Consider the following 21,949-nt stretch of genomic DNA (forward strand, 5'->3'; position numbering starts at 1 on the left):
GCAATTCCTTCAAACAGAACAAAACATTTGCTATGCTCATTGGTGTATCATTGCACAGATTTTAAAGGATTAAGACCCAGAGAAAACCAGATGACCAAGAAGAGACAAAAGGTTTGTTGTTAATTTTGTTCTTCTCATAACTCATTCTAATACCAGTGAGTAGAATCAACTACAATAAAGTCAATTGAGTAATTTTTGGCCCTAAAGATTTTATTTATCAATAGCAGTCTATGAGAGACTAATAAATATCCAGAGTGAGAAAGGATTTGTGAAAACTGTAATTTTTTATCTTTTCTTTGGTGCCAAAGAAATTAAGGACAACATTCAAAAATCCAAGATGACTTCAGTACGAACTGCCCCAACAGAAGGAATCCAATTTTTCAGAGCAAATACAGATGTCTACATTTAAGCTGGCCACCCCAGACCTACTTTGTTCTCAATGGTGAGAAGTCAACACTTTTATTGTGTGATTGATCTTATTACACAGGGCATATCAGCACTTGGCCAAATGAATCTCTCCAAGTATGTGACAGATGTCCAAGGTCAGATGAGATTAAATACGCCCCTTGTGTTTCTGTGATTCATAAGTCATCTAACAGACTCAATAGAAAGTTTCTTCCAAGCATTAACTTTACTGAAGCTTAAAAGAGTCAGCAGAATCATTATGTAATAATTTTGTAGACACACCATGACAATTCTGTCTGATAAAAATATTTGCCTGTAATATTTCGTTAAATTTAAAGTTACCGTGTAGCAACTGCAAGAGGTTGACGGCTGCCAAGAGCCATGAGATTGCTGAATAGAATGGTATTTCTGGAGCAATGCCCAGAGCTGAGACAAAATTTGACTCATCTTCATGCATACATTTCCAATAAACCATCAAACTAAAATAAGGATTTAACTCCATCATGAGGCTCTAGCAATATCATGTTAGAGCTAAGAATTTATTACAGGGTCAAGAGAAGCTTCTAAGAAACTCTAAATGAAAGGTGATCTTTCCACAGATGTATTCAATGGAATCTTTGTGGTCTTGAGTTTTGCACATGCCTGGAGCACTGATTCAGTTGTTAGTAGCAGGACAATTACAATGTGAGCTCCATTTTGTTTCTTTGTATGACTTCAGAGAATATTAATAAATATGCCTCAGAGCCAGGCTGGATGGGGCTTGGAGCATGCTGAGACAGAGGAAAGTGTTGCTGCCCATGGAAGGGGGACTGGAACCTAAGGGTCTTTAGGTCCCTTCCAATCCAAACCATTCCAGGATTCTAAGATTCTGTGAACTACGGAAGTGTGTAGGAAATACCATGTTTGGGAAGACTGTGCCTGTAAAAATTTAGAAACTGTAGGATGAGAATTGAGCTCAATCAATCATAGGTATTTTTGTTTTCATTTGCAGCTAGCAATCTTCCAACTAAAATAGAGATAAAAAGATAAAAGAGAGGGAAGACAAAAAAGAAAATAAGCAAATTGCATAATATTTACATGAACTTCAGACTGTTGAAATAGCTTTATGCTACAGTATTTTATTAAATCTTTTTCTGACCTGTCTGTTGAAAACCATAAGTTCCTTGACATTTATCCTGCCACTTACTGAATGCTCATGCACTTTCCAGTACAAGGGAGCCCCAGTCTCAAGTGAGATTTTCAGCCATCACCGTGATACAAACAATATAAAATACCTTCAACAGCTGAGTAAGTAATATTCCATCTTTTTTTGATAATTAATCTTTTAACTGGCATACTGAAGAGATCAGTAAATAATTATATAGATATGGAGATTAAAAAAATCTACCTTTTTAAAAATTATTGGGGTAGCACTTTTTCCAAGTCATTTCAGAATATGGAAACACTGACCCTATTAGTTCAAAAGAAATCCCATAAGCTCTAGCCTCTGTTTCTTAAATATATGTAATTTGATTCCAATACTTGTATTGGATATCTAAGTAAATATCAAAAATGCTTGTACTTTTACTGAGAAAAGCTGTTCTGCATTTTTTTCAGATGGATGACCTCTCTAACTGCTGCTCTGGATTTAAAAAAAAAATTGGTTAAAAATAATACAAGGAGAAACTTATCAGCAACCACTGTTCACAATATATCATTGCATTAGTTTTAGCCACAAGGCTCATGCTGCTCAGTTGGACTGCAGCATTTTGATATGTGGTAATTAACCACAGTGGAGAAGAAAAGGCTCAGAAAGACAGAAGGGAATTCATGGTGTTAAAATAGCATGAACAACAGATACTGTAACAAAATACTGTCTTTTGTTATTATTATGCAGTAATACAATATCTTAGGTTATTCTTACTATTTTGTCTAATTACTATTAAAATATGCAACATTTAATCTTACCACTGAGAAGCCAGTGTAGCAAAGATATCAGTGATTTCAGGTTGTTGGAACAGTTTCAGAAGTTCTGGTTCACATGATAAGTCAGCAAGGATCCTTAACTCAATATGGGAAAAGTCTAGAAAACAGTGTTAGAATGCATCTATTGCTCTAAAATAAAAACATCTGCATTTTAAGCAGACTACCACAAATTAAAATGTAAGCCTGGAGAATTCAATCACTTCTTTATGCTCAAAAAAGACAGATGCCTGTAAGAAGCTCACCCTGAAGATGTTATATTCCAGCTATGGATCACAAAGTGTCTCAATCCTTCATTATCTTCAAGTGCCAGTTAATCTTATTAACTGTTTCTACTCACAAGGCTTAAACATCATCCACTTCCAATGCATAATAAGGAATACACATCATGTAACAATATTAATTGCTACTAAGGGATTTGACAGCCTTGTAAAATATGTCATTAAAAAGAGAGGGGAAAAGACATGACAGAACTGTGAATATTAATATGTATGAGTGCAATAATTTACTCTCTCTCTTACCTGCTGCTAAAAACGTACATCCATTTTTTGAAACAAATAACGTTCTTGGGGAAATAGTTATTATGTCCTCTTCTTTTCCTAGAGAGGAGATACACATTAAACCCCAAACATCAGTTCAGAAACCACAGGAGGTTTTACACCAAATACACTGCTGACACCAAAGAAATGTCAATGTAAGCAAACTAGCAGAGCACCAACTGCCAGCATCACAATTATTTCACCATATCAAATTTACCTCCACCATCCTTGCAGTACTGCTCACTTCCATTCTTAAATCCAAACCCTTCCCTAAACACAAGCTCTCAAATATATACAATAACTAATATTATTTACAGATCACTTAATAAAGGATACATTCATAAAGAAGGGTCTATAAAAATAAGCAAAAATATGCATTTTTGTATCTTTGAAGATGCTGCAGCAATGTGTTAATAACCAAATTCTGAGTTACAGATGGTAGGGGAATATAATATTGAGAACATACAGCTGTCTTAGGAATCCAAATTGTAATGACAGAAATGCCCAACAATATAATTAAACACTAACACAAGGTACTAGAAACTGAGTGCATCCAGGGTATATCACTTGACATAGTGTAGGAAGGGATGGTGGTTTGAAATGCAACAGAATCTGGTCAGCATAAAAGTGAAGAAAATTGAAAAAAATGCATCTTGATACAGAAAAAACTTAGAAATAAATTTTTGAGAAGCATATAAGATAATTAACAAAATCTCCAGAAAGTTTCATGTGCTAGAGTTATGCCCAGCACCTCAGGTTTATGCTGCCCCTGTTGGCACAGTTTTTTATAGCAACTTTTAAAAAATACTTTAAAAATGACTCATGTAGATAAAATAAAACTACTGTCAAAATTTTACATTATATTCCATAGCCTCCTGTTTAATGACCTGTATTATTTCCAACACAGAGAGTGAATAGCTGTGAAAAGGCAAAGCTTGCCCTTAGCAGAGACCCAAGCATCACACTGAGCAGCAGCTGCAGGCACTCGAGAAGGAAAATGTGTGTTCCAAAATCTCCCTTATATTTGAGCCTGCTACTCTGGGTTTCTCTCTTCATCATTTGGCTCATGGTTTTCTAGACTACACTTTGATTCTCTCTGAACCATCTGCCTTAAATCCACTTGCGTTATCAAAAACAACACATCTGACTAACTACTGGTGTTTAGTTGTGAATATGATTAAAATGACCCAGCCTAAACATTGACTCAGGCAGAGCCTTATGAGCTAAACATACACAAAAGCATCCCTAGGATATTTAAGGTATTTAAGATGCATAATTTCATTTGGAAAAAGTGAGGAAAACAAAAACAAAAACAAAAAAAAACAACTAATAGCTTCTAACTATTTAAACCAGTGCTGAAAAACCAAATCTTTTTTCAGGAGCAACCAGAAAAAGTAAATGGCTTAAATGCTAATGTATAACAAAGCATCAGTCATCTGATATTTAATATTGGACCTATCAGTCTGCTTCAAAATACAATACCACTCAGCAAAATAATTAGATGAAACTGCCTTTTCATCTTAATAAAAAACAGTTTACCTTTTATGTACTGTTTCTTTGTAACTGTAACTGGATGTTTAGAGATACCTTGAATGTTCTACAAACAGGAAGAATAAAAATGCTTAGTAAGTGTAAGTTTATGAAAATAAGTTTAGGAACAGTTTATTACCAGCATTAGTGATACTAGTGCCAACAAGTTTTTCCAATATAGTAAGAAAAAGATTAACCACTTTGCTTTCCAAAGGAATCTTCACATTCTGCATCTGCAGATACTTTTTAATATTTGCTCCTCCATGAAAATTAGAAGTTTCTAAGAACATTTACTCACTTGTAGCCATTCCAGAGCCTAATTTCTGGATGCATCATAGAAGATAATTAGTAATCCAATAAAAATAATTTTCTTCTTATTTTAATCTGTGTCTTTTAGATATAGTACATTACTTCTGAGAAAAGAATACATGTGAATCTTGCCTGCAGGCTAAAGGAACTGAATATTCTTCAGCCTCTTGGATTTTTTCTAGTATCTATTCCTGCTTTTTTGAAATGCATGATAAAATATATAAGGAACCCTTTATTGTCTTCAGTGCATCAGTTCAGGTTAAAAACTAGAGCTAATTTTATCAACCAACATCCACGACTAGGTTCAGCAGCAGATTCTTTTTTTCAAGATCTGGGTTCATACACCTCCAGTATAGCATCAAAGATGCACATGACAAATCCTTTCTGTTATTTTGTGTCATTATTCCTCTTTATCTAGAAAAGCAACATATGACAAGAGAATGTATCAAGCCCTGATTTTGTCATTCCATGTAATTAATTTGCAAGTGGTTCAGGAATTAGATGTACATACTAATATTATGCAATACTGAAAGTTCAGAGAGTGGGAATAGTGCTATATAATTTCCAAATCAGAATGATCATTTTCTGTGCAATTTTCAACTCAAAAATTGTTATTTTAAACTTAAGAGGGATGTAATCAGACAGCAAAAGCTATTGAAATTTAAAGCAGAAGCAGAAGAACAAAACCCCCAAACCACAACAGTATCACTCCTAGTCTTAGCACTACCCTTAAAGATGTACAATTAAATGTATTAAAGTTGAACACCTGCCACAGCACCCTAGAGAGAGAGAGAAAACTACCACATAACATGCAGAATATTTTCACAGCATAGATTAAAACTAGAAACTCTGCTCTCAGTCCATCAATACCCAGAATAAACACTTGCCAGCTGGAATATTTTATTCTTTAGCTTCTAGAAACACCTAAAAACACAGTTGTGGCAATGCTTATGGTAATGCATATTTTAAAATAATTTTTTGAAGCAAGTGGTTATTCAATCTGTACACAAAACTAACACTCCTGTTGGCAACTATTGATTTCCACCAATAACAAGCTGGGGAGAAGTAGTGCTCAATTCATATGAAAAATACGCAGTCTAAGTGGCATGGAATCCAGTAGATCCTCAAAAATTCAGAAAATTTTGTCCTTTATTATGTACTTGGACATGAATGAATGTGAAAGCCTAATTTTACACACATTTAAAAAAATAAATTTAATTCTGTCTTACAGAATCATTCTAACAGAGGATGTACAGGGGCTTCTCATTCAGCTCTACACTGGTATTGTGAAATGTACTTAGGTAATTTCCAGCACAGGTGAAAATTGTTCATAGTTACTCTCACTGATATTTTAACTCACTGGTTTCAAAATCCTGAACAAGTGAAATTTTTTTAAAAAAAGTATTGCAGAATCTATCAACAATGTAAAAATCAATCAGTACATTGCTATCTTGTTTTTATTGACAGCATATGTACAAAGTCTACTTTCAATGCAATTTTAAAAGTGTTACTCATAATTCTGGAAAATACCAATAAGTAATTACAAGTGCAAAATGTATTTTCACTTATAAATTAGCTAGCAACTCATAATTTGACTAGATCTTCAGAAAAGAGGTAACTCAAGAAACATGAGAGTTGTAATGCTCATCTTTAAGCTATTAGAATAGTTTAGCACATCCCTCTCATCTAATTTTAGATTAATTAATTTTAGGCAAGTTGTTGGTTGACACAAGCTGTGTAGAATCCCTCCACAGCCAGCCAAGACAGGAATCTGCAGTGGACAGTTCAATCCACCTGTATAAGGCACATACTGACAAGTTGTCCTAAGGTACCCCTGGAAGGGATGTATTCTAACATTTAGATCATCAAATTTGATGAGATAAATTTACTCTAGATATTTAATGGAATAGAGAAATAAGGAGACAATCTCACAAGTGTCTTCCAAATATCAAGTTCTCTGTTGTGTCAGGTGACTGTTTTATTTTATCAGAAGTAGAAAATTAATGTGGCTTGGGCACATGATTATAACCATTTTGGGCTACATAACACAGCCTGCATTTTTGCTTTTATGTGTACATTTCAAGTATTTCTGCAAAACCTTCACAGATCCTATCTGAGATGTGAATCTTATCACTTACTGTTAGAAAAGAGTATTCATATCTTTTGTTGGAAATAATAGAGAAACAAAATTGACTCAAAAATCATGTTCAAACAGACAAGAAGGAATGCTTGAAATAGTATGGTGGAAAAGCTGGTTGTGGAAGTTAACTATTACAATACTTCTGTTCATTGTTTCTGAGTGAAGGTAAAAAAATGGTTAAGCTATTCTAGTAGATGATTAACAAAAAAATCCTAGCATTATTTAAAAAATATAAAAACATATAAAAACACTATCATCATAAAAATGAACTTCCAGAGGTTCCAACTGATAATAAGGGTAGATGAAGCCAAAATCTCAGCTTCAACATGTCTGAAAGACTGTGATGATCAGGGGAGATTTTTGGAGAAAGCAACTGCCACTCCTATCTTCCACAAGGACAAGAAGGAAGAAGTAGAAACTACAGGCCAATGAGCTTCTCCTCAGTTCCCAGGAAGATGACAGCACAAATAATCCTAGAAAACATCTGCAAACATATTAAAGTCAAGTAGATGATCTAGGGTAGTCACCATGGATTTAGAATGGGGAAATCATGTTTAACCAATGACAGCCTTGTGCAATGCAGTAAGCAGCTCTGTGGATGCAGGGAGAGCAGCAGATGTTGTTTACCTTGACTCCAGCAAGGCTTTCAAAACACTCACTCATAAAAGCCTCAGAGAAGCTGATGAAGTACAAGTCAGATAAGAGGACAGTGAGGTGGACTGAAACCCAGCTGAACTGAGGGTCCAAAGGGCTTTGGTGAGTGGCACAAAAGCCAGCTGGGGGTCAGTCACTACTGGAGCAGCCCAGGGGCAAATAAGGCCCAACAGCTCCATCTATGACCTGGAAAACAGGACTGATGTAACCTCAGCAAGATGGCAGGCAATCCAAAATCCTGAGGAGTGCTTGACATGTCAGATGAGTGATTCAGAGGGGCCTCAGGCATCTGGAGAAACGGCCTGTCAGGGTCCCACAGAGTTCACAGTGTGGAAAGCAGCTCTGCAGAAAATGACCTGTGGATCCTGGTGAACATGAGCCAGCCATGAGCCTTTGTACTCGAAAGGCCAACAGCATCCTGGGCTGCATCAGGAAGAGCATCCCAGCAGGCCAGGAGACTGATCTTTGTACTCTACTCAGGATGCCAGATGGGCTCCATCTTTACATGCTCCAGGTTCTTCTCACTGATGTCCAATCACAGGACAAGAGGTGACAATCAGAAATCATTACAGGAAATTCCATTTGAATGTAAGAAAAACTCTTCTGCTGTGTCAGTGGTCAAACAGTGGAACAGCCTGTCCAGACAAGTTCTGAAACCTCAACCCTTGGAGATATAGACAATCTCTAGCAGTCCTGGCAAGGAGGCTCAGAACTGATGGACTCTGGATATCTCTCAAAGATTCACAAACACAGCTTCAAGCCTCAATGTTCTAATCCATAAGGAAAGTCACCCTATGCAAGGAAAGTAGAATTATCAATGAAACAACAGCTAATCAAAATCAAACAAACAGACAGTTCCCTAGTTTTATGAGTTTCTTCTCTGTCAGTTCAACTCTGTAGGGTTTTCTATTTTTGGTATCCAAAATTTTACATCTTCATTTGCCACTGACTTTTTTATTGTTTCCTAGGTTAAAACCAGTTTATTATTTCAGTTCTTTCCAAGGACTATTGTATACAGACACATTGGATCAATTACCTTTAAAGTCAGTGTTGTTAGATTTCACCTAATCACAGAGGCTGCTGATGCATTTTAATTATTTCTTACTCTACATCAAGTAGGGTTGTTGACCATATTTCCTATATTCTGATCCCCCTCTCAGTTTTTTATATAGATTTTATTTTTTATTTTTTTATATAGATTCAGCTAACCTCTAACATCTCTCTTCCTCCCCATTTACATTTTCAGTAGCATAAACTGCTATTTTGAACAAGTAACCTCAGTCAACCCCAGTGACTCTCAGAATAGACATCCATGACTGTATAAAAAAGCATCAATTTTTATAAGCATTTTTTTTACTAGAAAATGGCTCATTAATCTATAAGTACCCAGATCTGCATTTCTAAACCTCTATGGAATATGCTGTTCTGAAGACCTGCAAACTGCAGGGAGGGGAACAAAGCAATATAACAGGTATTTACTAAAATAAATGGGAATGCACAGAGGTGGCTGCTGATTATTCAGTGGGCATTTGATTCTAATTCCCCCACTGTTCCAAGGTCTTACTTAAAAATAAGAACAGAGACAAAACTTACTACTAAGATAAGAATATCCATTCATAAATGTAAACAGGATGGATATGTCATGAGGGAAGTTAAAAACCAATCAAGGAGTTAGACCAAACAGAGAAGGAAGGAATTAAACCAGGTGAAGATATCATGAACCCATCCTTTGATGTGGTGACAAATCCACCTGCTGTTAGTGAGGCACAGTGCCAAACACTAGAGCAAAATAAAAGATTTAATTTTGTTTTACAGTGGCTACCAGTGCCAACAAATAGCAAAATCTAGTTGCATTTCTTGTAACTAATAAAATTTACTGGGACTGTGATCTTGTTAGATTTAATTGCTCTAATAGATGTTACTTCAGGAAACCAATTATTTCCTCATACTCAAGAAATACACAGACTTTTTTTCCATTTGAAAAAAATTCAGAGCATCAAAATTCTAGCTACTCTAATGAAATGTAGCACTTTAGCAAAAACTGAAGCATTATAAGTCAAAAGTTTCTGCAGATTGTCTTAGCAACTTCTTCTCCAGAAAGTTTATTAGAATAATCAGGCCAAGACTATTCACTGTGAACATGAACTCTACACAATAAAACACAAAGTAACCTTTTAAATCCATGGCATTTGTTTGATGACTAGCATTGTAATACTTTTAGAGCAGAATTAAGACTTTGGTCTGTAAGACCAGACTTCATTACAATGCTAATAGATAGGTGGATGACAACTCCTTTGAGCTTTATATTCCAAATTTCTAATTGCATTTTTTTAATTTCTACTTGCTATTTTAAAAAAATTCTTGTTAATCTTCACTGTTCCCTCTGGTTTATGTACTTCTTCAAATTTTTCTCACTTCTTTTCCTTCATTTTCAGTTGTCTTTTCTTGCTCTCTATGGGACCACACCTAGTGACAAATAGTACTCTCACTTCTCATTTAATCAGTTTGAGAAGGCATGTAAGCACAGGCTCAGTGAGCTGCTTTCTTAACCAACACTTTGCTTGCTCCTTTTAAAAAGCCAGAGCTATTGGAGAACTAGCAAGGAAAACTGCACCCTGCCCAGAAGAGCATCTTTGCAATGCAGAATGAGAAGTCTGAGTCCTGAGGGCACTCACAACATCAAACTCACTCAATTTATCTGGCACCTCCAAAGTTAGAGACAAATTACTCATGAGAAATTACACAGCAAAAATAATCAGCAGCATTAATTTATAGTTCTAAAGGAATAAACAGCTATTTTCTGTGACTTCTAGATGAAACAGTTTCAAGACAGTCTGAAGATTTAATTTTTAAAATATGGCATGCCTCTCAATAAACACAGAAAATAGGAAAATGAACAAGGTCACTATAGCAATGCCAGCCTGGTATGGATGTGTACATGCATTCCTTAGCAAATCTTGACTTGTCTGCAATTGCCACCTAGTGGCCTGTGGAAAATAAATGACATCTATTTTCCTTGTCAAAACCACAGAATCATGCAGACCTCTGGAGAAGGATTCCTTCATTTTTACTACTAGTTTCCACTTTTCAGCAGAGAACAATCAACCAAAGCTAAGGCACTCCCCTCTTGCCTTACCCAGCAGCAAATAATTGCCAAGCTTTTAGACATCAGACAAGTAGCAAATTTAGAAGTTATTCATCCCATTCCCACAGGCTTAATCAGCTTGGAAAGATGTGAACACAAGGAAGGAAAGGAGGGCAACCAAAATTCATGACTCCCAACTTCAGAGAGTAGGCCCTAAGAACACTGTGTTTGATTTCCTATAACTAATTCTCTTTCTGCCATATTCCCTGAAATTTAGATCTGGCAATAATCTCAGGTAATAAAGATTTAGCAGCACATGAAAAAGGTTTTGATGAGTGATTTTTAAAATGGAAAAAAAATTTTACTCACTGATTTGATTAAAATCTGTGTTCTGTGACAAATTATTTTGTCAAATCATGGATTCAGCCCAGATTCTTGGCTTTATACTGACAGATTACTCACCTTTACACAGCAAGCAAGTTTGTATAGATACAGCTCTTTACATCTTTCAAGAGAAAAAGATTGGTTTAGTTTCCCATTTATAAACTGACTACATTTTATTACTTATTTAATTTCATTTTCCTGAAAGATTATATATAGAATACTAGCTCTGTTACACTAATATTTATTAATATGGGAGGCTCAAACTCTGGGATGAACTCCAAGGAGATATGACTTTGTTTTGGTGAAAAAAAACCCAATGCTAAGGCATAGAGATAATAGGCCTCTGAGATAGTAAATGATAGTAAATGTAGATGAGATGCATATTATAGCTTTAAAGTAAACAGTGTCAAGGGAATATTGTCCAAAGATACAAATACCAGACCTCTAATCACAAAAATTTAAAAGATCTCCAGGTAGGATGAATTTACTGTAACAGTTGAAACAGGTTTTTTATGAAAAGGGTAAAAATCAGCATCTCAAAAAAGACTGTTCCACATACTGAGCAATTTACTAAGCATATGTTAGAAGGGGATTCATCTTAAAAGGCTGTGAAGGAAACCTAAATAAGTAATGTCTCTTTGCTCCCAATGAGAAAAGGACAGTTCTGGACTTGACAGAAGTGGTCCTTAACAGTTCCCAAGAGTCAGAGACAAGGAATGATCATGCTGGGACGGGAGAACTATGGACAGGGAGGCCACATGGTGTCAGCAAGATGACCTGTGTCCTATTCTGTTCACCTTCAGCAACCCTTACACAAACCATTTTTTTTCCCCACTGTTGTTCCCAGCTTGAGAGAGCACATCCATCTCTAAAACTCTGCACAAAGATTACTGAGGTTTTATGAAATGTTGCTGAGGAAGTGAAGAATGGACAAAGCTTCCACTTATTGAATAGAAAATAAAAATAATTGTCAGCAGAAAAAAATTAATAGGAATGTAGAGCTACTGAGATAATTTTCCTGAGTTTCTTTGGAATGTCAATGACTAAGCTTTGGAAAATCATTACCACATGAAAATTGGTCCATCTAAGACAAGAAGTCTCTTTCAATCTACTTAACTTTTTATCTTCCCCTATAAACCATTTTTTAATCATTCTTCATTTCTGGTATTGTCAGACTTCGCAAATCTTTTAATTTTTTTTTAGATGCAAATTGGGAGAAGGTTGTACAGTAGAAGAACAGTACATAGTAAAATAAACTATTTAAATACTATTGCTATGTTAAAACAATGAAATCTACGCTGAGATTAAGACTATTTTGTCCTTGCAAACAGGAATTGAACCCTCAGAGAACTATAGTGACACTTTCCCCTTTTGAGAGTTTGTAAGACAAGACATTATTTGTGTGTCTGAGACTTTTATTTTAAGTGTCCTGTCAGAACATAAGCTCTGATAGTTGCTAAAGTGTGCATCTAAAACTCCCTCTAATGGAGTGCTTCATATGAAAACAAAAAAACCCACCAGCCACAATTTATAAAATCTTAATCAATTCACAAGAGGCTCCAACAGAAAACTCAGTAACAAATAGACACTGAGATATTTAATATAAGGATCACATATGTATTTGTGCACATTGCTGAAGACTCAGTCTGACCAACTGTCTTATGGATGAGGACAGTAAAAATTACTCCAGCAGGACATGGGTTCCATGAAACTCTTCAGAGCTTCTAGAGGTACAGTGACTGTGACCAGTGGAGACATCAGGGGATGCTGCATATGCCAATCTCAGGCATAGGAAAAGTGCCCAGCCAGGAGGTGAAATGTGGATAAAAGTAGCAGAACAACAACTACAACAGAATATGAGTGAATGTCACTAATTATTTCTTGTAAGCTAAACTCTATGCCAATATTACTCTTAAACTATTCTCAGATTACATGAAATCAGACTTAATAAAATTCCAAGAAACACAACAAAGTGCGTAGACTTACGTAACAGAATACTTCAAGTAATAGATATTACTATAATTACTTCACTCTAAATCACCTTTAAATTTGTAAGGTAGTGAAAGCTACATTAATCAAAACAAGTTTTTTAGCAATCTAATTTTGATTCTTGTTAGCTCTGTGCTCCAATCACATTCATATTATAGTAAAAAATAGCCTGGCAGTAGCAGTAGTTGTATTCCAAGATGAATTTCTAAAACACGATCAGAGCTTTGGTTTTTACCTGGAGCATTCCCAAAAGATTGCTGGCAAAGGCCATTTAAAGGATAAAATGAATCAGCATATAATCAACAACCTTAATAACACCCACTCAATAGCAGTAAATGCTCAAGTGCTGACAATTTAATTTATACATACTGGATTGAAATATATTATCTTCTAATTTTAAAGAAGCAAGTGGAAGTATGCAGTGCTGTCATCTCTCTAGCATGGGAATATTTTAGAGGAATTTTCTTCCCCACATTTCTATAAATCTAAGATTCTCTGAGAATTTCTTTTGCCAGAAAGTAAAGGACAGTGAAGGAGGATTTTAGCCTTTATAGTCAATATTTCATAAGGTGCTAAAATATTTTTCCAAGTCGTATAGAATTTTCATTTTTGAGCTATCAATTTTGATTGCTCTGTTTATCTCTGCGCTTACATTTAGCTTGTAGAAGAAATAATGACAAATCACCTTATCCTGCCTAAATAAAATGCAAGTATCTTTTATGCTGTCACTGCAAGGAAGCAGATTTATACCAGCTGCACATTACCTTTCTTTAAATAACACACTGAACAAATATACAAATATATATAAAGATAATCCCAAACAGAGGAGGACAGGATTGAACTGCTTGTTTTACAGAATTACAGCCCAGATGATGCTTTCCTCTGACAAGCTTTACTGAGCCAAATCCTGCCATAAAATGTCCATGTATTGGATACAATCACTCACCATGAGATAAATCAATCTATACAAATCAGGAGCATTACAGCAGAGAATGTCAAAGATGTGCATATATCATAGAAAAGGACACTGTAGCCCAGATGCTGAGAGAACAAAGGTCTATAATGAAGAAATCTTGTTTCTGTATTTGGGTATTAATCAACATGATGATGGTTCTGGAGCATCACATATGAGTGTTATGATATGAATAACAGTGACTTTTCACACTACAGTTGTCAATCTAATTCCTAAGAACTTCTATTGCAATGTTAAGGTAGCATAAAATTTCATCCTGAAAATGTAATTGGACCAAAGTCTTGTCAACATGCCCATTCACTCACTTTTAAGTACAATTTTCCTGTCATAAAACTTCAACTGTGATGAGTGAGGAAGAGGAAATACAGAACTTCTGTCTCCAACTGCAAATATAGTTTCTTGAAGCCTTCATTAAGATTTTTTAAAAAACTGAGCAGCAACAAGAGACTATAAAAACATCATAACTCTACTCATAAAATGAGATGCTATTTTAGTGCTATTAGTGCAGTCATAATCACCAAATGACTCAAGAGTATTGGAATAAACATACTGAAAAGAAATATGGCCTGAAAATATGTTGTGAATGCAAAAGATGCTCAGAGAACACCAATCAACCACAACAATCAGCAAGCACACTCTGGCTTTCACTAACAGCACATCAGCTCATCTGAGTGACAGGGGTTTGTACTGACTAGAAAACACAGCATTAAATGGCTTTAATTCAAAGGCCCAAGAAAGCACAGATATATTCTCATATCCATTAAGCCAACTCATCCTTGTTATAAGCAAAGCCCACGTTAGGAAAGGCTTACCTAAAAATTATTTTGTTACCCTAGATGATATTTCAGAAGACTTTAGACAAGATGTTTTATATGAACCTGCAATGTGTCTGACATGTTTTTATCCCAAGTGCTTTCTAATAAAGTTACTTTAAAAAAATAATAGAAGACACACTCCAAGATCAATGAAAATGTAAGGCCCATACCATTTCTCCATTTTAAGTAAATAATCTACTCAGCTGGACAGTGTTATGAAAACAAGTTTACCAAAGTCTTATTCCTATCAGTGCAGTTTCAAAAGCAGCCAAGGCCTTGGCTCATTTCTGGGGAGGGGGTTAAAAAAAAAATGCAAAATGCAAGCATATCCCTGCTCCCAGACTTGGTGTCTGACTCCTCACATTGCATCAGCCTCTGCCAAACCTTCTAAAAGCTGTGAAAGAAAGGGGCAGGGATAAAATAAGCCAGTGTAGAATCTCATCACTATTGGAACACCTTGCAGAACATCCTGTTCCTGCTGGAATCCAATTGTGACCACAGACTTCAAACTTTCAGAAAGAATATTCACAGTATCACAAATCAGCCTACAGCCTTAATGAAGCCTTGGACAAAATGCCTGAAGTTTGGAGCTGTCACAACAGCTTTGGTATCATGGTTCTGTCAGACCACCCTGCTGGGAGTGCACATGGAGATGCCAAGATGTAAAACCTCTTGGGATTCTGCTACAAAAGGGAGACAAACAAGCAGCATCCTATCCACACTGTCCAGAAACAATCCCAAAACTATGCCAAAAACCACATTTCCAATTTATCTCAGAGAAAATTAAATTTTTTTTTCATTCCAATAAAACAGTCCAGAGGGGAAATAACATGGATACAGTATGGATAGTCAGAAATACTATCTTTGTTAAATGGGTATTTTACTGTAGGACATACTAACTTTGCTAAGTTAATTGAGAGAACAGACTCATTTTGGATGGCAATTGCTCAGAGGGGCCTCTACTTGAAGGGATTGTTTCTCCCCTTAGAATGAAAACCAGATGGGTAAATTCATTATTCATATTCCAAACACTAATTGCAACACTCATTTTCTAATAAACAAGCATGCAATTCTCTATTGTGTATTCACCATCAGAAAATCTTCTATCTGTTGAAGAGATTAAGATATATGCAATATTTCAGCCTCTTTATGATCCCTCCTTAAGCATACTAACATTCAAAATGTACTAATTAGTTTCTCTTTCAAATTACATTCCTGATTTACAAATTATAGGCTAACATGTTTCTTTGACTTGACAGGTTAAATTATTTTCTTTGCCTTTTTGGACAAGCTGCAAAATCATTTTTCCTGAGGAAAATTTCAGCATTCCTGAGGAATGCTTTTTTTTTTTCCACTTGCTCCAAAAAGGTGAAAATTTTTTATTTATCTTTAGCATAATTTTTTGTTACTAAAAGGAAGGAAATGCCCCCTGAAGCCCACCACTTTATGCTTTTCAGTTTAATGATGCAAACATCTTCTGAAGTAGAGAAGCATAAACTCATTAGCAGCATTTCAGCTCTCTCTGCTGCAGAAGCCTGGAGGAAAGAAATCTTAATACAGAATATCTGATTCTAGCACTGAAATTTACATCTTAAACCAAATTATAACATCTAATTTTATGCAATCTTTATACCTCAAGTTAGGATTTCTCTCTTTTCATTCTGAAAGGGGCTTGATCTTAATTGGGTTTATGCTCTTTCACTTGTGTCTTGACTTATTCCTGCTTTAAAACATGAGAGGCTGGAAAGAGATATTTCCAGGTGGGTTTGGAGAAGATAAACAAGTTTTTATGAATGCCATAAATATATCTAATAGAAAAGATGCCTAAAGCAATAAATTAAAGAGTATCCTAATGTAGACAAGACTAATACATTTATAAAAAAACTATTTGAAAATAACACAGTCAAATAATAAACCTAATTAAATTCCCCAATAGTCATAAGCAATCCATCATAGAGAAAAAAAAAACAACTAGCATATGGATATATTATAAAATAATTTTTAGGGTTTATATTTACTTATAGGTTTCATATACTCAGGTTCTCCAAAAGTAGCAAATAGACATCTACAATGCAATAACAGGAGAATGCAAGATCAAATGTGCCCCTGTTCAGCAATAACACATTAACAGTTATTTGTGAAAACCACATGATTTATACAGCACACATATTGTAGAGGAAGAAACCAAATGAAAAGAAATTAAGTGCACAGTTAAACTAAAATGGAGAGCCACTGAAGTAAAGTGCTGCTAAGAAACTCCCTCCAAGTTGCTACAACACAAAAGTTGCAAAAATTCATGTGAATAAACTCATCTATTGAGAAAAACCCACATAAAGCCAAAAATATACATCATCCATATATCAAATGTGGAACTATCTGAAAGAAGATGAAGTTTATCTGAAAAAGAAATTCTGCTCTGTATCCAATGTATTGTCATTTCCCCTCAAACCTATAAGTTAATCCCTTCTGGACTCCATTAAATGCCTTAAAGAACAGAGGACAGATAGACCCATTACCTTGACAAAGCAAAAGAAAGAAAAAGAAACCTTTTTTGGAACCCCATCTCTCAGAAGCACTGCAGAATATGGGATGTTTTTCCATTTGAATTCTCACAGTATCTGATTCACACTTAATCTTTTGCTTTAATCACTAGTTAAAGCATTTTAAAACAGTTAAAAATAAACTACCTCAGCAAAATTTCAGCTAAAATTTGACATAATATCATAGTAACCACAAAAATATCTCCAATATTTATGATTGCTGGCAAGAATCTTCCCAATCCTTTAACACTTAGCAAAGTGACTGCAGTATATCTTCTATATCAATAAATGATTCAGAAACAGATGGTATAAGTTCCATAAACATTTCAAACAAAAAAAGCCATGCCAATGTTTTTCCTTAGAAGGAAAAGCCAGCCTTAGGCAACCCTGGATGCTAATTCTGGCAGTATTATTTTGAAGAAAAACAACCTTTAAGAAAAATAGATTTCATGTCCTTTTTACTATGATGGGCTAAAGGTAACTTTTTGTTGTATGTGGTTTTTCAAGACATCTGTCTGTTCAGCTCTGACTTGGAAATGCCTGTCCATCACATCAGAGAATTCAACAAACTGTGACCTTCATGATCATCTTTTCCTCTCACTTTCTCCCATCTGGGTGCATGAGAAACAAGAGTGTCAGTAACACTTCCCCATTCTGTTGTTAATTCAGAATCCTAAACACTGATTTTAACTCTGCAAAAAGCATAAGCACTTCCTATAAATTGTTTGATGACAAATTGTGTGGAAATATGTATCATGAGGGTAGGAAGATGCAAATGAAACAAGAACTGTGAAGAAAGGTGAAAGAAGAGCTAAGGAAGTTACCAGTATGGTGAGGGTGAGAACCCCCAAGGACAGTCTTGTGCCAGAATTCCAAAGTCAACATTCCAGGCAGGACTTGCCAGGAACCACACTAGAGCATCCATGCAAAGTGGCCACAGCTGGTAAGGTTTACATCTCTGCTCCCACACAGGGCTGTGGAAGACCATGGCCTTTCTCCCAGACTGAAGAAAACTCCTGATGCCATTTGTACTTCTGAAACTTAAGGTTAAGTCCTGCACAGAGATAAGCAGTACCCAAATCTGCATGGATAGGAACTGACAACACTTTGGAGCCCAAGTTAAAAGGACAACAGCCTCACAGATTCTCTCCAGCCTTTAGGAGACAAGTCCCATCTCTGCATCTGCTCCCAGTCATCCATAGGACCAGAAGCCAGGTCTTTGCTAGAAAAGGCCATGGTCAAACTGTGACAGAGGGGAACACAAAGGTGAATCTGTACAGCCAAAGGTCAGTGGGCATCATAAACACCAAGAGAATAGGATCATAGAATACATTCAAGTAAGCCCTTCAAAGGCTACTTGTGGGGGGAAAAAAAGAAAAAAAAGAGATAAACCAAGCCTGTAGCAGTCCAGAAAGTCAAACATAACATGTTTCAGGCTCAACCTTCTACATGGAGATCACTATAGACAAGAAAAGATGCACAAAGAGCCCAAAGGGCACAGCCATATAAGCAAGACTGCCAGAGCACCAGCACTGCCAGCTCAGCCCTTTACTGCTATGAGGCCTGAAGCCAAATTCCAGAAGAAGAAAGTTTCCTGTTCTGTAATACTCACCTTCCAGGGCTCACTGATCCTTTACAAGGAATGCTTCATAAACACAAAGAATTCATGACAAGGAAGTATTCAAGGTACATGCATGGCTCACAATTGTACTCCTCTACTTCAGATAACAATGTTAATTCTGATCATAGATAATACAAAATATGCCTAAGAACAGATGTCCTACAGTAAAATACCCATTTAACAAATACCCATTTAACAAGCTTCTTCTGTCCACCATTTAGATACAATACAGCAACTGTTAGACTTGCATGAAAACAAACATTTCCTCTGTTAAAAATATTACATATTTTGTACAAGTAATACTAATTTTTCATTTCAATTAAAATGCAAATCTTCAAATATGCTCACTTACAGGATGTTTGGCTGAAAGTCTGCCAGTCACAGTTCCTGTTTGATTCCAAGTAGAGGAAATAAATCCCTGTAATCAAGTAAAGAAAAAAACAAAAAATAAAAAAAGAACAAAGACACACAGCTATATTTTATTTAATATAAGTACCAGTAATAAAAATTCTCTGCAATCAAAACAAGAATATATAAGTACTTTTAAATTTTCCTTGTATAAAAGTACTTAAACTGTAATCACTGCAATAATTTCACATCTTTTTAGGATTTTACACTTTATTTCTACCTTTTTCATGCATGTTCGTAGTCCATCCACATAAGTTGATTTCATCTTATGAACCTAAAATACATGAAATTTTAGATAAATGTTTACTTATAAAAATAAAGTATTCTGCAAATTAAAGACTCTAATTTCCAAATGCACCCTGTTTGTAGACTTTTCTTTTTTAAAGACAGTTTTATCCAAGTAAATAATGGATATATACTCACTGATAGCTTAACCTATTCAGGTAACTCAGGTAAGTGCTTGGTTATAACCTAAATACATGGTTTTGTAGGTACTATTAAATGAACTATTGGAATTTATTATTTTACATCTTATATCCCCAGATCAATAAATTACGTGAAAACTACACACAGCAAAAAACCCACAAACAAATTTTAAAAAATCAAAGCCAAACACAAACCCACACTTTGAAATTTTTTATTTATTTAAATTCTTGGAAGCTCATTCACTGAAAACCTAATGATTAAATGTGGAAGCAGACTAACCAGATAGTTTTGGCTTTTCAGGAGGCTTGTCACCCCAAAATTCCCCATAAACAATTATCTCCTTCAGTTTATGCAAAGCATTTCTTCAGAACTCAAAAAATAGATGTTTTGCCCTAAGTATGTCTTATAGCACTACACTAATTTAAGTGAACTTTCCCAATTGTCTTTGCAATGTTGTACAACTTGCTTGCTAGCTATAATCTAACAGAGTTAAACATTCAAATTTAAAAAGTCTTAAGAATACTGACTTCAAATTAGTATTTGAATGAACTTTTACCAGAGCCAACTTATTTATTTAACTATGAATATGCTATCTATCTTGCTAAAGTTTGCTTCAATGCAGCCACATTCTGTGAAATTATCAGCTCACCTGGCGGTATTCTAAAATTATCTTAGGCAAAGGATGAAGATCTTGCAATTTATTTAGCTGCAAAATCAAGAATGTGAATTACTGACATACTTTTCTTGAAGTTATATGATTAAACAAGCCTTAACAGAATATATCTTTGAGAAAGAAATTTTCCTGACTTGATGACAAGTCAGGAAAAAATACTGGCTGAAGGATGATGTCCTTCAATCAATCCCACCCCAGCCCCAAGGAAGCCTTTGTTAGGAATGCTGGAGATTATTTCTTCCCATTTCATTTTCACTCCTGTCCCAGACAGGGACAAAAAGACACATAGACATAAAACCTTTTCCACAGGAACTTTGAAAACACTGGAGTGTGATGTGTGTGTGTTATTTATGGGCCTTTGTTTTTTGTGCTATACAGAATCAGATCAAGAGAGAACATGATGAAAGTAGACAAAATAATGCATATATGCACACATACATATATATACACACACAGTCCAAGAGGAGAATTTCATCTGATCTTGCATTAATATAAGTTCCAGGAAAACTTCAAGGGAAATTCAAATTGCCAAATTAAATACCAATAAAATAAAGCATGTTTCTGACTACTTGATTTGAAAACTGCCAAAAATTCTGTTGAGAAAAAGAATTAAGTTATTAAAATAGAAATTAGATATTTTTAAGTACAACAAAAAATACCTGTAACTACCATAGTCCAAGATGAAAAACAGATGAAACTGTACTAGACTGTATATCTAAACACACAAGGTTGTGGGGCTTTTTTCTACCAGAGAGAAACAACATCTGAAGATTAATTGTCTACTATTAATCTCCTGGAAGGTTTTATCCTACCTTTCTCTAAATAACCAAGTCTCAGCAGTTTCTGGAAAGAGAATACTGGACTACATAAAAGCATTGCTTTGATTATTGCAACAAATCTTATGTTCCCACAAAAAGGTGACATGAATTCTATTTCACTGATCCCTCCCCTTTCCCAAGGCTCTCTGGCACTGCAAGATTGTGTTTGATCTATGAAACCTCCTTCTCCTTGAGTAGTGCGTGGGTTTTATGGTTATAGTGTTAAAGTTACTGGAGATCATACTTGGTAGTTCAGACTGAAAAGTGGAATTTCCTCCTTAAGAAATAAATATTTCCCTTCTACCTTCTCAAAAGATGTTATGTTCAGCAATGAGTTGTGCACTTAAAACTCCTACATACAGTAGAGCATTTCAATTGTGGTACCAAATTAGAAACAGGTGCAGCTGCAGAGAGGCTTTTTCTCTTCTAAAAAGAATCTCCATTTCTATTATTATCTTCACAAAATGATTTTTTAATGATCTGACAAGAGGATCAAGAGCACCCTCAGTCAGTTTGCAGATGATACCAAGTTGGAAGGATACCAAGGATGGAAGATTTTACCTGCTGGAGGGTGGGAAGGCTCTGCAGAGCAATCTGGACAGGCTGGATCAGTGGGCCAAGGTCAGTGACCTGAGGTTCAACAAAGCCAAGTGCTGGGTCTGCCCCTGGGTCACAACA

General features: G+C 35.4%; 1 protein-coding gene across 1 annotated transcript in view; it reads right to left on the minus strand.

Moving 5' to 3' along the window:
* POLN (DNA polymerase nu) overlaps window positions 1–21,949 on the minus strand; it is a 96,866-nt gene that overhangs the window by 48,516 nt on the left and 26,401 nt on the right. The window contains exons 14-19 of the mRNA XM_079306330.1: window positions 20,430–20,486; window positions 19,575–19,628; window positions 19,299–19,364; window positions 4,446–4,503; window positions 2,889–2,966; window positions 2,353–2,467 (exon numbers count right to left, since the gene is read on the minus strand). Of these exons, the coding sequence (XP_079162456.1) occupies window positions 2,353–2,467; window positions 2,889–2,966; window positions 4,446–4,503; window positions 19,299–19,364; window positions 19,575–19,628; window positions 20,430–20,486 (428 nt within the window). The remainder of the gene's footprint in view (window positions 1–2,352; window positions 2,468–2,888; window positions 2,967–4,445; window positions 4,504–19,298; window positions 19,365–19,574; window positions 19,629–20,429; window positions 20,487–21,949) is intronic.

This window comes from Erithacus rubecula, assembly GCF_903797595.1.
Source record: "Erithacus rubecula genome assembly, chromosome: 5".
Classification (NCBI taxonomy): Eukaryota; Metazoa; Chordata; class Aves; order Passeriformes; family Muscicapidae; genus Erithacus; species Erithacus rubecula.